Here is a 17,943-nt window from a genome sequence, read left to right as displayed (position 1 = left end):
GCAAATATCTTTATAAAGATGAGTGTGGCCTGCGCTAACACTGTAGGGAGGGTTTATCCAACAGTGAGCAGTTTGGGACAGAGATCAATAGAGTAACTCAAGCCAGTGCCGCTGGCAAACCTGAAGAATGGCAGCATTGTTTGCTGAACAATCAGCAAACAAGCATTTCCCTTTACAATCGCCAGGCTTTGTGAGCCAGAATATCGTTGCAACTCAGTTTTAGTATTTTATACAACAGTCGGTTCCTATTCTCTAATGTGATTGGCCGAGTGGCTTTGCTTTTTTTGTTCTGATATTCAGTACAATGTGTGATCAGCTTTAATGCTTTCACATTTGATCTTATGACATTATCAGGATCGCCTGATGTAGGATCATTATGAAGGCCGTGTGGCATTTTGTACCGTGATAGATGGTGCTGCTGTTGCCGCTAAGGTAGCTCTCCACGAGGGGAGCCTGCTCTTCTGACTGCCGGGTCCTGCGCACTCGGGATCGCCCATCTAGATTAGACTGCACCATCAGAGGCTCCTGACGTTTCTTCTTCTGTTTCTGTTCCAGAAGGGCTCGCTGCAAACACACAGATCTTTAGTACACAACAAATTATAATTTAATGCCAGATACTGCAGTACGTCAAAACAGACTGACACCCTGGTGCGTGATAGTTAGTGCAATACATCATCATGATCATAGATTACAGAAATGTTCCATTAACTAAGATGGAATAAATAATGGAATTTGAGAAACCCAAAAACTTATGTGAATGTAATGAAATAGAAACTCAAACCACATAATTAATGTAACTACATCTCTTATGACATATTTTTTTGATTATAACAGAGAAAATGTGACATTAAAGAAATGAAATGTGAGCACAAATAACTGGCACAAAAATGTATTTCAGAGAACTGTCACTAGTGGTTGCAGTCTAAATCAAGGCACTGACCGAATTCCTATTTTGTCCAACAAAAACTCCCCAAGGCAAACAACATGCACAAGGCGTGTTATCATTAGGGGCCTTTTATACACACACTATTGCTTCTGTGCTACTGCTACAATATAATTCATTATACAATATAGTGGCACAGGGTGAAGACCAACCCTTGTAACTCATGCTTTTGTTGTAATGTCTTCAGATAAATAATGTGTATTTTGATTGCATATTCATAGAAATAAACAATTGAATATCATAATCTCAACAATTTAACAGGAGGATACTTCTGTGTATGAATGGACATTAAATATTAAAGAGCAAGTATTATTCTATTCACGGTTTTACATTTCCTTTGGTGTGTAAGTGTGTATAAGTACGATATGCAAAAGGTACAAATCCCAAAGTAAAAGATGACGCGAGCTATCGTTATCAACTTAAATCAATTTTTGGATTACAACAAACACACATTGAGTAGGGGTGCGACAATACATTAATATGGGATGTACCGTTGTCTGTCTCTGGCGATACGAGAATTGATATCAATATTTTATATATCACAGGAAGGCAGTGGTGGACGAATTACACAAATCGTGTACTTGAGTAAAAGTAAAGATACCCAGGGTAAAATATTACTCAAGTAAAAGTAGAAGTACTTGCTTAAAATTTTTACTTGAGTAAAAGTACAAAAGTATCTGCCTCAAAATGTACTTAAGTACAAAAGTACTGTGATTTATTATGGCCGTATCATTTTTGTCACAAAACTCAAATTATGTGAAATAACTCTCTTGGCTAACCAGTCAATTAATAGAAGGACATTAATAAATCAGACACTGATGTCTATTAAAATTATCATAAGCCTAAAACCTTAAAAACAAAAAATTTCCTTTAGCATCAAATGAAATAATAGGATTTGAGAGCAGTAAGTCTCATTTCAAGATTTATTTGTTAAATAATTTAACAGTTTAAGTGTAATAAAAACTTGAATTAAGCACAGGTTCACAATAGTTTTCAAAACATTAAATACATAATGTTATCTAGAAATCAGTCTCCCTTTCTTTGACAGATAAAACAAGCCTTACAGAATATAATTTCTGAAACGTTTCATGTGGTTTAGCATGTCATATGTAATACATAATTAAATGTATTTATATATTTTGGAAGCAAAACTTTTGAAAATATTAATAACAATCTCAGTTAATAGGGAGCACTCCAATCCACCTGCCTGTTTAAGCATCATACACTGCATGGCTATAAAATGTCATTTATATTTTACAACAGTGTTGATAGTGATTAATTGTCATTTCAAAATAACAGAGCACTGAGCTTCAAATACAATGAACTTAAGTGAAACAGCTAACTATACGGCTAAAACTAGCTTCAGCCTGCATAGCTTAAAAGTTCATTCATGATAACGTCGTATATACTTTAGCAACACAATTAACAGTTTTCTGCAAGCTACTGTTAAGATTGCTCATTTAAAAATATAACCAGAATAAAAATGGCTACGCGTTTCCTTAGATTTGAAAGAGTATTCTTTTAAAACAAAATAGCACAGTTTTAAGGCAGGCAGAGAAGACACGAAGGACTCGTTCTTTTATTCAAGGACTTAAAAAAACGCGCGTAAATAAGGCCATTGTTGTTGTGACGGGTCAGTTATCTCCTCCGTTGTTTTTGAATGCAGTTTCATTCTCCAAACGATGCATTGGCTGGCTGCTGCACTCGCGTGACTCACGTAGCTTACGTGAAACAGCACGGCAACCAAAACAAGCGCATGCTGTACCCTGATTGGTGGTTTGACGCATCACGTGTGCATCTTAGTTTTTTTGTGCAGCTTTAGTTTGCCCAGTTACGTTTTTTATCCACTGATAAATAAAAAGGAACGAACGATTTTTTAAAATGTAGTGGAGTAAAAAGCAAGATATTTGACTTTAAAATGTAGTAAAGTAAAAGTAAAAGTCTCCCAAAATAAAAGTACTTGAGTAAAGTACAGATACGTGAAAAAACTACTTAAGTACAGTAACGAATTACATATACTTCGTTACTGTCCACCACTGCAGGAAGGGGAGGGGCAGCAAGACGCTGACGACGTCTATGCGACACACCAAAGCATTTTTGTTTATCCAACATGGCAGCAGATGCGAAATTACTTTTTGATGCAGCCTTAGATAGTGTTCTAAGTAGTTTTGAACGCAAAAAAAAAACTTTTGGTATTAAACAATTTCATATCCAAGAAGGATGTTTGGATATGGCAAGACATGATAGCCACAGAGTTTTATAGGACCAACCTGCTAGGCATCGTCGTCAACGAAGCCCATTTACTTATAAATGGTAAGTGGTATTTATTAATATCATATTGTCATTATGCCTGTACTGTGGTTGTCACAGTGCCACTAAGTTGTGTTGCTTTTCAATATCAATACGCAGCTACCGGTTTAATTGCATAGCTTTCAGCTGTGTGCACACGTACCGATAAAAGTTGTTGACGCTTGAATTGATGTCGCTGTAGATACGTCATCTGGTATAATTGAAATGATTGGCTTTGAGCTACGTACAGAGGCATTTGATAGACATTCGTAGCGCCCAATAAATGTATCTGGGCATTCGTAAACCACCCCTCAAATATGAGAAAATGAGCATGTGGTTCCCAGTCCACGTCTCATTCTCTCCGAGATTGGTCTAGTTTTAGTCAGGCTAAAGTAATGCAGTTATTATGGAGACAAAGTGATGTATCATCATAGGATTAGCAAGCAATACATCGATTACCAAAGAATCGTCACACCGTGATAACATTATTACTGTGAGCCATGTATTGTATCGTATTGTGAGGTACAGTTGAAAGAAAAAGTATGTGAACCCTTTGGGCTTACTTGGATTTCTTCATAAATTGGTCATAAAATGTGTTCTGATCTTCATCTAAGTCACAACAATAGAGAAACACAGTCTGCTTAAACTAATACCGCACAAACATTATACGTTTTCATGTTTTTATTGAACACAACAAGTAAACATTCATAGTGCAGGGTGGAAAAAGTATGTGAAATCCTAGGCTAATGACTTCTCCAAGAGCTAATTGGAGCCAGGAGTCAGCCAACCTGGGGTCCAATCAATGTGATGAGATTGGATGTGTTGATTAAAGCTGCCCTGTCCGATAAAAAACACACACCAGTTTTGAGTTTGCTGTTCTGAAGAAGCATTGTCTGATGTGAACCATGCCTCGCACAAAAGAGCTCTCAGAAGACCTACGATCAAGAATTGTTGACTTACATAAAGCTGGAAAGGGCTACAAAAGTATCTCTAAAAGCCTTGATGTCCATGTGTCCATGGTAAGACAGATTGTCTACAAATGGAGAAAGTTCAGCACTGTTGCTACACTCCCTAGACGTGGTCGTCCTGTAAAGATGACTGCAAGAGCACAGCGCAGAATGCTCAATGAGGTGAAGAAGAATCCTAGAGTGTCAGCTAAAGACTTACAGAAATCTCTGGCACATGCTAACATTTTTGTTGACAAATCTGCAATAAGTAAAACATTAAACAAGAATGAACTTCATGGGAGGACACCACGGAGGAAGCCACTGCTGTCCAAAAAAACATTGCAGCACGTTTGAAGTTTGAAAAAGAGCACCTGGATGTTCCACAGCACTACTGGCAAAACATTTTGAGCACAGATGAAACCAAAATTGAGTTGTTTGGAAAGAACACACAATGCTATGTGTGGAGAACAAAAGGCACAGCACACCAACATCAAAACCTCATCCCAACTGTGAAATATGGTGGAGGGGCCATCATGTTTGGGGCTGCTTTGCTGCCTCAGGCCCTGGACGGATTACTGTCATCGATGGAAAAATGAATTCCAAAGATTATCAAGACAGTTTGCAGGAAAACGTAAGACCATCTGTCCGCCAACTTAAGCTTAACAGAGGATGGACGATGCAACAGGACAACGACCCAAAGCATAGAAGTAAATCAACAACAGAATGGCTTCAACAGAAGAAAATACGCCTTCTGGAGTGGCCCAGTCAGAGTCCTGACCTCAACCCGATTGAGATGCTGAGGCATGACCTCAAGAGACCGATTCACACCAGACATCCCAAGAATATTGCTGAACTGAAACACTTTTGTAAAGAGGAATGGTCCAAAATTTCTCCTGACCGTTGTGCAGGTCTGATCTGCAACTATAGGAAACGTTTGGTTGAGGTTATTGCTGCCAAATGAGGGTCAACCAGTTATTAAACCCAAAGGTTCACATACTTTTTCCACCCTGCACTATGAATGTTTACATGTTGTGTTCAATAAAAACATAAAAAACGTATAATGTTTGTGCGGTATTAGTTTAAGCAGACTGTGTTTCTCTATTGTTGTGACTTAGATGAAGATCAGAACACATTTTATAACCAATTTATGAAGAAATCCAAGTAAGCCCAAAGGGTTAACGTACTCTTCCTTTCAACTGTATATTCCCACACCTTGCATTGATAGCATAGTAAAGACGAGTAGCTAATCTTCCAAACATGGTAAGTAGTGTCACATTTCCGGGTGACGACAAAGGTATTTAGGTCAATCACAATTTTCTGGTTAGCTCGCCAATCAGAGGACACTGCGCTTTCCAGAACATTGAGCTTTGTACGAAATCAACACGTTTCAGGGAGGCAGGGTATAGAGGAGAAACAATAATGTACGGTATGTGGAAAATAAACCACGCTAACACATTGTATTACATCAAATACCCAAAATAACCATGGAAGTGAATGGGGCTCATGAACGATTTGGTTACAAACAATCTTCAAAATATTTTCCATTGTGTTCATCAGAACAAAGAAATTTATACAGGTTTGTAACAACACGAGATTAGGTAAATGATGAAACAAAATGAAAATACTACATTATTATTCTAGCATGCATACAAATATCACAGATTATGCAAGCAAAAACATTTGCCATTGGTTCCTATAAAATTCTTTATTATGAAGGAACTGAAGACAAAAATAAACCCCATTTCATATTAATAGAGACATAAAATGAAACAAAATGGGTTAAAATCCATTCTCTTGATAACCACAATGTGTCAGTGTTGTTATTCTATCTTTTGAAATCATGACAGTGAATAATAATGCTTTATATTCCTATGATTGCATCTCACTAGGGGTTTCTATTTAAAGCGTGCTGTATTGCAGATACCGTGATGCTTGGGAAAACATGCTTTTGTGTAGGGCCTCTCCACATTGATGTTTTTGTAAAAAAAATTCAGAAACACGTTGCCTAAACACGCTCACAGTCTGTGCTTGTGTTCCTCTGTTCTCAGAGCTAATGCTCAACAGTGTTGCAATACAAGCCATAACATTTTCACGAACATTAAGACGCATAGCTCTAAAATAGATGCATGCCTACGTTGTGCCATAAAATTCATTAAAACTGAGTGGTCATAAAGAGTCCAGAGGCATAAAGAGTACAAAGAGTTTGGCTAAGCTGTTGCTCAACCATTTTCGGCTCGGCTCCTTAAAGGTTTTTTATGCAAAGCAGACAAGCAATAAACATGGTAATTTGGTCTTGAGGTTTTCCAAAGAGAGTAGGAGCTTCATTAAAGAGCACACGAGTGCTGTGGGCAAAGTCTATTGGCTTGAGTGAAAACGTGGAGCAAATGATGCTTGTCTTTCTATCCAGCTGCAATAATGACGGGTGTTTACAACACAGCAGCAGATAAGCAGATGCAAAGCACCCTCAGGCAGATCTCTTAAAAAACTACAGATGCATAGAAACATGAAGACTTGAGAATATATCTATGAAAACATAAAAAACACCCTAAGGCATTTTTGCAGAATCTAGTGGTACATGTCTGAGATTTGGCTCTTGCAAGTATAAAGTGTTTCAGTAAAGTTACATAATTATGTCAGATTGTAAAGTAAAATAGATTTTTATTAATTTGTTGTAAATTAAAGGGTTTGTTTTTAATAATACATACTACTCAGAATTGTGTCTTTATCCTTTACATATCACAGTGTATCTGGGAAAAAAACATTTTTAATGAAATTCGTCCTAAAAAAAAAATCTCCAAAAAATATCATTGTCACACAGAAAAACTAAGTCTTTCAAGTTTTTATATTTTGTTTTGTTTTTTAAGAAGAAGAATTGTGAATAACTAACATAAGCTGTCCAATAACTCGGAATGTTTCCAAATAACCAATCTGCCCCTCTTTGCAATCCCCTGTGATTAAAATCAATGAATTAAGCACATGGCCAATGCAAACCACAAGAATAATGAAGACCACAGAGAAACAAATTCGGCTAACTGGAAAATCATAGCTATCTGCATGAATCCCTTTAAAATAACACAAGACAAAGAAATAATGGGAACTCTATTAGTGATGCAGACCTTCGTAGTGAATGTTTCCTTTCGTGGGAACTCAACGCTGCGTCATGAAATGACACTATGGGGAAACGCGATCAGCGTACACACGCCTGAATAATGTACTTAACTATCTTGACGTTTTTAGCGCCGGAAGATGATGTCACCCATGCGAACCAGAAGGTATAAATAAGGTGGTCAAACAGCATACTAGCTTCTTTGATTTCAGTGAAGCGCTCTATGTTACATGTGCCTTGTCTGTGTCATACCAAGTTGTCCAAAAAGTGTTGTGCGTTAGCCTGGGAAAACCCAGACAACTTCTGGCTAATTTAGATTTGCTCTGCAAGTAGTGATTGGTTTTAGGTCTATCCGATTGGACACAGAGGAACTTGAGAGAAGTCCGTTGGTGACGCCCCTTTGGAAATGATTTGTCTATGAAGCTTTGCCAGACCATAACTCAGTTACTACTGAGGATGGTCTAGTTTTAACCAGGCTCGTTTTGTGTATTAACTTTAGGAGAATTTAGCACTAGTATGTTGAACAAAAAGTTTAGACGTTGTGTTGTTCTCTGTCTTCACTTTATCACAGACAGGGACACACGCGAGCTCTGTGTACAATGCTTGTGGGCGGAGCATGCCCAGGTAGCCCTTAAGGAGGGTGTCTGCATGCAATGTGAGCTTCTCTTTCTGAAAACACTCTGGGGCAACATTGTTTGACGAGTCAGGCAATGTTAGCGTTTCTTGTGGCTCTGGACCTGTGTTTGCTAAGGCAGCACGGCGTCTCCGATCATGGGGTTTGCAGACGGTATAGCTGAGGGACTTGAGACGGCTGGTTTATTCGCCGCTTTCGGCAAGGATTTAGAAGCCCACACTATGGCTTCTCCTTCCCCGACTGGGAGCCTAATGCAATATTGTTGTGAGTATTGATGCGGGAGATTTGGGAGAAATGCTATCTCTCTCCCCCGGTTATGAGGAGTTATTAAAGGGTTGTGACTCATGCAGTAGAGAGATTAAATACTGAATGGCCGGCTGAGAAACCGCAAATAAAAACAGCGAGCAAATTAGAGTTCAACCTCAGCGTCTGGGACTTCCTTTTATCCCTGATTTGCATGTTAAAGTGACAAAATCATAGAACAAACCATTTTCTGCATGTATAAACACAAGCATGGCCTGCTACATATGAGACCTCTTCAGTGGTGGCTAAAAAGCAAGGGGGAACCTATTCCGGATGATCATGGTTATGCGCAGATGACTTTGTTCCCTAACTATATGGAGAAAACCCTGGTTTCTCAACCAGGGTCTGACCCTGGGGGCGCTATGTCACAGGAAAATAGTTATGATGGATCCACCCCTTACAGGTTGGGGCGCGATAGTGGAAGGCCGCTCGCTAAGCCAGACCATCATGTTCTGGTAGGGACAGATAATACATTGGTGGTCTCGTACATAAATCACAAAGGAGGCCTGAGGTCTCGCCCTATATGCAGACAGGTACATCAGGTTCTCCTTTGGGCCTAAGGGAAATTATTATAGCTCAGAGTGATATACAGTATATTCCAGGAGCTCAGAAAGTGAGAGCAGACATTGTAACAAGACAGGGGCTGAGGCCAGGGCAATGGAGACTACACCCCAAGGTGGTGGAGCAAATATGGATCAGATACGGTCAAGCGGAAATCTACCTATTTGCTTCTCAAGAGATTACCAATTGTCCCCTATGGTTTTCTCTGACATATCTAGCTCCACTCGCTCTGGACGTCATGGTACAGGCGTAGCCACTGTGACGTCTGTACATGTTTACCCCTGTCGCTCTGCTTCTGGGAGTTCTAGAGTAGGTTTGACGAGAAGAGATATCTCTCCTACTGATTGATAGCCCTGTTTTGGCTGACCCGAATATGGTTTATGGACCTCCTAGCCCTACTGGCAGGTCAGACATGGGAGATTCCTCTGGGACCTTCTAACAAAGGCCCAGGGGGGTCTACCCTGCATACTTTTATGAGGTATTATAGTGTGGACCTCTTGTCCTCACATGGATCTCAGGTTCTCATGTCCTGTGCATAACACCGTCACACCTGGACGGACACAACATTTCATTCCCTGAGATGCAGCTGTGAGTTCCCTCCAAAAGGAACATCTTGGTTTCGTCTATAACCTCTGTTCCCTGAGATAGGGAATGAGCCACTGCATCTCATTAAAAACCGAGGAGAGGTGGTGATCTTGACTGTATTCTACTTAGATGCAAAGCATATTGGATACATACATTAAGAACTCTTGTTCCTTATGGTCTAAATGTTGACTTTGATCTGAGCTGTTTTTTATGAATGTACTTTGAGTTTCATATTTGGTGATGTTTGTATAATGTCATTGTTCTTGTATTTACTCTTATCATGTCTTTAAAAAAGATTCTGTGTTTTTTAGTTTGATCAACTGATTCTAATTGAGAGTAACTGTATGCACCTGTGTATGGCTGTATTTAAGCTCGCTTCACTCTGAGCGAAAACATACCTTGACGAAGACTATATGCCGAAACGTTGGGGACAAAAAATTATTTTGCAAGTGAGTGTGCAGTCACTATTTTATGTTATACCACTGCATCCCATTGCCATAACTCTTGATGTCTGTAGTGCTCGCTCTATGCTCGGTTTGACCTTCCATTTATACCTTTCTAGTTTCGCCGTCATGTGTGACGTCATCTCTCGGCGGTATAAAAGGCAAGATAGTTAAACACATTATTAAGGCATGTGCATACTAAATGTTTTTTAACATAATGTCATTTCATTACTTAGCGTCAGAAGTTATAGACGTTACAGAGATATCCAATATCCAATGAGAAAAAGAGATGATGGAAGATGGAAGCAGTCTTGGCGCATAACAAAGTGAAGTTGATGCAAAGTGAACTTGTACATACCAAACCGGTTTCTATTTCAGTCAATCATCTTTTTCCTCAGGTTTCTATTCAGCAACTCACCTGTCTGTCCAGCTTCTGTTGTCGCAGGTTAGTACCCTCATCATCCAGGGTGCTGCGGAAGGACAAAAACAAGATTAATGCGGAGTCCTCACGAAAAAAAATTGTCCTTCTGAATCCAAGTACCAACCAGCACCACCTGGCACTCAAGCTCGCGCTATTTAATGTGCACTTCCGGTTAACAATACCTCCGAGTTGTCCTAGACACGACTCGACGCGGCGCTGAGCTCCGTGGCCGGTGTGTGATCCCCTTAAGTCACCAACCTTACAGTTGTCATTATGGGCAAAATTAGCTATATAGACAAACTCTTTTTGCACCAGGTTGTAAACATATTTTTTCTTGGACATTTTAACATGAGGGTCTACGGGATTAAACCTGTCTCTAGTGACCAGTCAATGAATTTCAGTTGAAGTCACTGCTGTGTTGCATTCACGAAAGAGACCAGAAGGTTGCCGCTTGGTCCTATCATGCTATCAGTCTTTTAAATTGCTTTTGCGCGACTTTATTGAAATTTCTAAGGTTTGCTTTTGTTGGAATTCAACAGACACTAGACTGAAATAGTTATAATACATGTAGAAATTATGATTATAGGGAAACCTGTAGTGGCTGTACACCTGCAATAGCATGACAGTCCATTTTGAGAGAACTTATATATTTCGGTTAACTATTTCTTTACATAAAACACATATAAATCTCACAGCAAAATAACAAACACAAAAATCCGTCAATTAATCTTCCCTGATGTCGACAATGACTCCAGTACTAGAACATAATGAGATCTTCTATTCAACAGCCTCAAAGATAAGGGCAGAATCATATATAAATACAATGGGTAAATACCATATTATTTTCAAAGGAGAGAGAGAGAGATGCTGCTGCTGCTGTTTTAATCATGCAACTGACTCACTGACTTCCTTCAGGTCCTGTATCGGTGTGTGATTTGTCTGTCCATCCTTTCATTCCCTTTAATCAGCTATGACACATTCACTCCAGAGCCCCTTATGCATTTGTTCTGCTTGTTATTGGCAAGCCAAAAGCCGTGGTAATTAAATGGCAATGGAGGGCTTCCTCTGTGGATATAATGGGTCACGTGAGAGAGCAGAAGTGTGAAAGATCAGCGCTGGTGTGGAAAAGGGTTTGTACTCTGAGGGTTTTGTAATCTGTGAAGCGTAATAGCATATATAGCATGCAGTTTGCAGTCAGGTCCTTCACAATTTAGAAGAAAAGCTAACAAAAACATGAGGATAGAAAGATTATGATAGAAATGTTCTGATCAACTATCTCTGTCTAAACAAAACAAGGTGACATGCTGCGTAAAATCTTTCGAGACTACCTGAAATGTCTTCGCATCATCTCTCTTTTGTTTGTGATTCATTCATATTTTTAAAGTGACAGACCATTTTTTGTTATGCACTGTGCATAAAAACATGAAGGTCAAATGCAGGAAACATTTTCTTGCAGCTGTGAAAACATTTCTATCTGAGGCTTACTGTGCAAAGTGACACAGCAGTCAATAATCTGATTAACATGAACTATTTTCTGTAAATAACTAATAGACAGATCCTATGCTCATTCAGTCTTTGTATTTATTTCAAGCATTAAAAGGGCATTCTCCATTTCAACAGTCTCCACACGTCAACATCAAGTACAGCTTCTCTGCCCTGAATCAAAAGCTTGGGCTACCTAAAAATCACAAAAAGGGCAAGCAAGACTCTAAATTAAATGGCCAAAAAAGTAGTATTACAATGTATATTTGTGTTATAAGGTAACCATTGAATCACTGCTAAATTGAATCCCATTGTAAAAACATGATTGGTTAAACAACAGCAGGGCTTTGTTTTTGTGAGAGGTGTGATGTCTCAAGACATCTTTGCAATTCCCTGAAAGACAAGCTTACAAAACCAGTGAGAAAACATCTGACTAGCATGACTAAGCTGGTCCATTAGCTAGACTAGGACCAAACTAGTACTGCAGCTCAGATCGGCATTTAAGTCATGTTGATCTAAAAGCATCTTTTCTTTTTTCAGATCTGTTAAAGTACAGCTTCTCTTATTCTCCCTCAACAATGATTCGTGCACCCTTGTGCACAAAACTCTCCTGTCCTATTTAAACCTGAGATATTTTTCTCTCTATAGACTGCCCATAATATTGACACCCACTTTCATGACATGCGCATGAAAATACATGCTCACACACAAACATTCACAAATACAGACCTACAGTACTGAGTGCTTTTACACAATCTTAAACCCGAGGATACAGAGTCAAACTCATTCGCACACATTTATTAACCTTTGGTAGCTAAAACACACAAATGTTTATGCGCACGTCGTGTAGCGTTCCCAGTCAAGGGTGTCAGCTCTCATCATACTGGCAGATAATGACATAAACAGAGCTGTAATAATGTGGGTCAACAATCTCATTAAATTAGGGATGGGAGATAAATTGATATCTTCTGACAGTTGCCTGAATGTGCGCTCTAATATCTCTCTCTCATAGTCAAGCTTCACTGATGACAGTGACAATTCACTCTGAGTGTGTATGTGTGTGAAAGCATGTGGGTTTACTTTATAATGTCACCGTCACACTTGACTTATTCATGCACCGTTTGTACGCAGACCAATGTGTATATGGGCTGCAACCGGATATGATGCACTAAAGTGTTTATTCACACATCATGGATTCCAATGTGCTTGCACCGCTTGCACTTTTGTTGTTATTGGAGAAAATCCGATTGTGCTTTTTACTTCAACGTTTCCTTCACCCAAAAAGGTTACAGTTCGTACAGCATACGTATCAATCATCTACTTGTCACATTTTCACTTGACACAAATTTACAGGTTAGAGTTCATCACACTTTTTTTCACATAAGCTTGCATTTCCAGTCAGCAGCAAACTCATGCGTATCAATGGCAGTCAATGGAACAAAAAGTCTAGTGGGACCACAGCATGCGTGTTGGAAAACGTTGTTACTCATAGTCGAAACAAAACATAAATTTTTCATCAGGTACATCATTATTAACTGAAATTGAAGAGTTCAGATGCAATACCCTCTAGATGTGTCCGACATGTTTTCTTGAAAAAAAAATTATCAGGGTCTTAGGTTTATTAATTTCACTTTAATGGCAATAAAAGGGTTATTAGTCAGTAATTGAAATGTCTTATTTTCACAAACATCACTTTAGTCATTTCAATGGTATTTAACAAATTTGACCGTCTTTCGCTTCAAAACCCTTTAATGGCGTTTTTCCATTGCATAGTACCCCACAGTTTGGTTTGGGTCAGGTCGAGTCAGCGCACCTCACTTTGGCTTGGTAAGCTTTTCCATAGAGTTTAGTAACACTTCGGAGTGGGAGGGATTATAGGCGGGTCGTTATATTTGTGCTGCCTACTGCTGTGACATCATGTGAGAGCGTCGTTGTACATTCCCATACATTCATTTAATTCTCAGTCCGGCACAAAATTAAAATTGACCACCACAAATAGATGTTACAAACACCCGTGGCGTCGGTCGACGTGCTCAGCTGAGCCTCATTTAAGTTGCATTTACGCATATATGCGGACGTGCGCGTCTGGAAAAAACTATTATGGTGTTCCTGATTCACAACCTGAGGATGTTTTTCATCGCTAAAAGGGAGTTTGGGAACTTACAGCAAAGAACAGATGACAACATGTTTGCTCGAGACAGCGCAAGCTAGCATAAAGGTAAAGCTAATCTTTTATATTATAGCGATGATGCTGGTAGTGACGATTCTCTCAGACCAATCAGTGATCTACAGTGTTTTCGCATCACGTTTTGGTATCACTTGGAACCCTGACCAAGGTGGTACTAAAAAAGTATCGGGTACTACGTACTGCAACCAGTGGAAAAGCTCCCATAATTAAGCTGACCCAAACCAAACCGTGGGGTACTATGCAATGTAAAAGTGCCATAAATGCATGCAAGCTTTTTGGCAAAAACGTCTCGGTTACGGATGTAACCCTCGTTCCCTGAAGGAGGGAACGGAGACGTCACGTCGTGACCGACGAATTGGGAATTGGGAGCTCGCTTAGAGAGACCAATCTGCTTCGAATACTACTAAAACGCCAATGAACTTGGCATTGAGATATTTGCATAATGCTGGCGCCGCCCCGCCAGGTGCGTATATAAGGCGCACGTGCAAATAGGGAAATCAGCTTCTGTTCGCTGAGAAAGCCGGAAGGTGACCGGCCTAAACAGCAGGTGGCAGCACCTGTGGCGACGGGACGTGACGTCTCCGTTCCCTCCTTCAGGGAACGAGGGTTACATCCGTAACCGAGACGTTCCCTTTCAGTCGGTCACTACGACGTCACGTCGTGACCGACGAATTGGGAAACCCTACTAAAACGCCACTAGGGGCTGACCTCTTCCAGTGTCTGCATAAAGCCCTCCGGTTCCACTTAAGGATAGGAGAATTAGGTTTTAAGGCAGAAGGCCGGGCACTAGATGTTCCTTTAACCCACAGTAGTGCCAGCGACTGGGAAGCGCCCTATCTGAGCGGTATAGGGACGCTGCGGAAGCCACTGCCCCGTAAAGGGCTATTGGTGGGCGAAAGTCAACCGTAGTTGAGGTAAATGACAGCCGTGGCTGTGTAAGCAAAGCAGTGCTCTGCTAAGGGAAACGTGGGCTGGTAGGATTAACCCCACGGAATAATACTCACAAAGGAACCCGTTGGGACACAATGTGGGGCCCTGGCCAAACACGTAGGTTCGTAAGAATACAGCTAGTGAAAGGCTGACAGCCAATGCTCCGCAACAAAGGCTGTCAAGGCAGTGGAGAGAGCAAATCAAACCATTACGCATTTTTGCTCTGTTAGCCTTCCATACTGAAACTCAATTTGGAGCCTCAGTCGGAGGCTGCAAGCCGACTTGCGAGTCTGCTCTCCGTGTCCTCCCTGGTGAGGACAGAACACGAGAGGATACAGGCTCGATACGAACATTGTAGAATCTAATGAACGTATTAGGTGTCGCCCAACCAGCAGCTCTACAGATGTCTGTTAGCGAGGAACCACGAGCTAATGCCCAAGATGAGGCAACACTCCGAGTGGAGTGCGCTCTCAAATTAAAGGGGGCAAGGAATGCCCTGCAAATTGTAAGCCAGGGCGATAGTATCAACTATCCAATGAGACATCCTCTGCTTAGTGACAGCTTTCCCTTTCTGCTGGCCACCATAACAAACAAAGAGCTGGTCTGAGGTCCTGAAGCTTTGCGTGCGGACCACGTAGAATCGCAGTGCGCGTACGGGGCACAACAAAGCCTCGGTTGGGTTTGCCTGCTCCAAAGGCAACGCTTGCAAGCTCACCACCTTATCTCTGAAGGGAGTGGTGGGAACTTTGGGCACGTAGCCTGGTCTGGGTCTTCAGTGAGACAGCAGGACCAAACTAAAAGCACGAATCGTCAACAGAGAATGCATGTAAATCTCCTACTCTCTTCATGGAGGCCAATGCTAGCAGGGTCAGAGCTTTCATTGATAAAAACTTCAGACTCGCAAACTGCAAAGGCTAAATCGGAGACCTAAAGGCTTCAGCACCATGGACAGGTCTCAGGAAAAAAGAGGGAGGGCGCGAGGGTTTTAGCCTGCGAGCGCCTCTTTAAAATGTAATAATTAAATCATGCTGGCCAACTGATCTGCCGTAGATAAGTGAGTGATGAGCAGAAATAGCGGCGATATCAATTTTAATGGCGGAGGGACAGCCTACCATCTAACCCATGTTAAAGATATAAAGCATAATGTTAAAGGGCATTCTCTGGGTCCTCGCGTTGCGAAGAGCACCGGGTGACGAAAAGGTTTCATTAAGCGCGTAAGCCCGTCCTGTGGACGGTGCTCGAACCGCGTCGATGGTGTTAGATACCGCTTGCGATAAATCACCTAAACCTTGCGCGCGCTCAACGACCGTACATGGATATCCACAGGTCGGGGCGCGAGTGCCAAATGTGCCCCTTCCTAAGAAAGAAAGTCCTTCCTCAGGGGAATCGGCCAGGGAGGGCTGTCGCGAGGAGCATTAACTATGAAACCAATTCTTGGTCGTCCAGTACGGACGATTAATAAAAGGCTCTCCTCGTCCTGCCTGACTTTGCACAGTGTCTGCGCAATAAAGCTCACTGGAAGGAATGCGTATTTACGCACCCCCCGCGGTCAGCTGTGTGCCAACGCATCCACGCCGAGGCTGCCCTCGGTTAGTGAATAAAAAAGGCGACAGTGGGTATCGTCCGGCGACGCAAACAGATCTATCTACGCACAACCGAACTTCTTCCAAATTAGCTGGACCGTCTGGGGGTGGAGTCGCCATTCGCCGGGGGCGCAGCTCGGAAGCGCGTACCGCTGTATTGAGCGATCCCGGGATGTAAATGGCACGAAGGGACCTCAGATGCTTCTGACTCCAAAAGAGGAGATGACGAGCGAGATGCGACAGGTGACGAGAGCGCAAAACCGCCTTAACGGTAAATAACGCAACAGTCGCAAAGTTATCGGTGTCGACAAATACATCCTTCCCTCGCATCTCCATAGCGGAGCGTACAAGTCCCAGATATACAGCGCACCGCTCGCGGCAGTTGGGGTGCTATGCACACCCCAGACTGCAGGCCCGTCATACGTGGCTGAACATCCCGTGCTTAGGGCATCGCATGCTACAGAATGCCAGGAGACCCCTCAGAGGCATATCTTGTTCTATCAGAAATGCTGGGTCTACTACGGGGAAATTTAAATGACACGCAGGTGTAGTGTTTACACAATGTATGCCGGTGCGCCACGCTCTCCTCGAGACTCGATCGTAAAGCCAAACTGAAGCGGTCTCATATGACGCAGCTCGAACAGTGTCACGGCTGCAGCATGCTGTCATATGTCCAGGAGCTTCTGAAATTGTATCAGAGGGACCGCGTACTTCCCTCGAATTAAACCGAGGCAAGTCAGAACTGACTAGTTGCGCGCTCTTGTAAAACACGCCAATTAGTTGATCGAGTCTAATTCCATACTGAGAAAAAGGATCCTCTGCACGGGGCAAAGTTGCTCTTTCCCAGTCGACCTGATGACTTAAACGAGCGAGATGCCGAAGCATTAACTCTCTGTGTTCGCGCACGTCTGCCAAGAACGGGCTATTATAAGTCAACGTAAATAAAGCAGAATGCGAACAACGCTCTCTCTCTGATATTTTAATGCCGTGACTACCACTTTCATGGAGACACGGAGAGAGAGAGACAGCTCGAATGGTGTACTTAATATTAATATGCCCACCCCACGACGCAGAGCGAAAAAACGGTCTAAGGCGAGGGGAGATGGACACAAAAGTACACGTCTTACAGGTCTAAAGCTGCAACCGATCTGAATATTGAAATACGAGCCTCGGCGTTATCATCCAAAAAGACCACCTCCGTAGAGCCGGGCGTAAATCAAATCGATCGTAACCCACCGCGTTTTTCGGGTACTATGAGATAAAGGCTGGAAAAACCTATCATCATATCATCATCTCGGTAAGAGGGACCGGCTCGATAATCCTTCGCCAGCAGGACATCGACTTATGCACGCAGTACATGTGCATCGGATACTTTCACTATAGTGAAACGAAAGCCCGAGAATTTCGGGGTTGTGCCGGTAATTGTATTTCGTAACCGAGGCGGATCGTGCGTAAAACCCAACGAAACGGGCTGGGAACTGAAGCCAAGCACCCAGGCACCGTACGAGGAGAATTAACGACACTACCA

General features: G+C 41.8%; 1 protein-coding gene across 4 annotated transcripts in view; it reads right to left on the bottom strand.

The window, feature by feature from the left end:
- Positions 1–17,943, bottom strand: part of tub (TUB bipartite transcription factor) — a 113,348-nt gene that overhangs the window by 29,810 nt on the left and 65,595 nt on the right. For all 4 annotated transcript variants that reach the window (XM_055201739.2, XM_055201738.2, XM_055201733.2 and 1 more), the window contains exons 2-3: positions 10,230–10,281; positions 402–564 (exon numbers count right to left, since the gene is read on the bottom strand). In XM_055201739.2, the coding sequence (XP_055057714.2) occupies positions 402–564; positions 10,230–10,281 (215 nt within the window). The remainder of the gene's footprint in view (positions 1–401; positions 565–10,229; positions 10,282–17,943) is intronic.

Source organism: Misgurnus anguillicaudatus, chromosome 21, assembly GCF_027580225.2.
Source record: "Misgurnus anguillicaudatus chromosome 21, ASM2758022v2, whole genome shotgun sequence".
Classification (NCBI taxonomy): Eukaryota; Metazoa; Chordata; class Actinopteri; order Cypriniformes; family Cobitidae; genus Misgurnus; species Misgurnus anguillicaudatus.
Note: the sequence above shows the minus strand (reverse complement) of the source record. Positions and strands in the feature narration are given on the sequence as shown.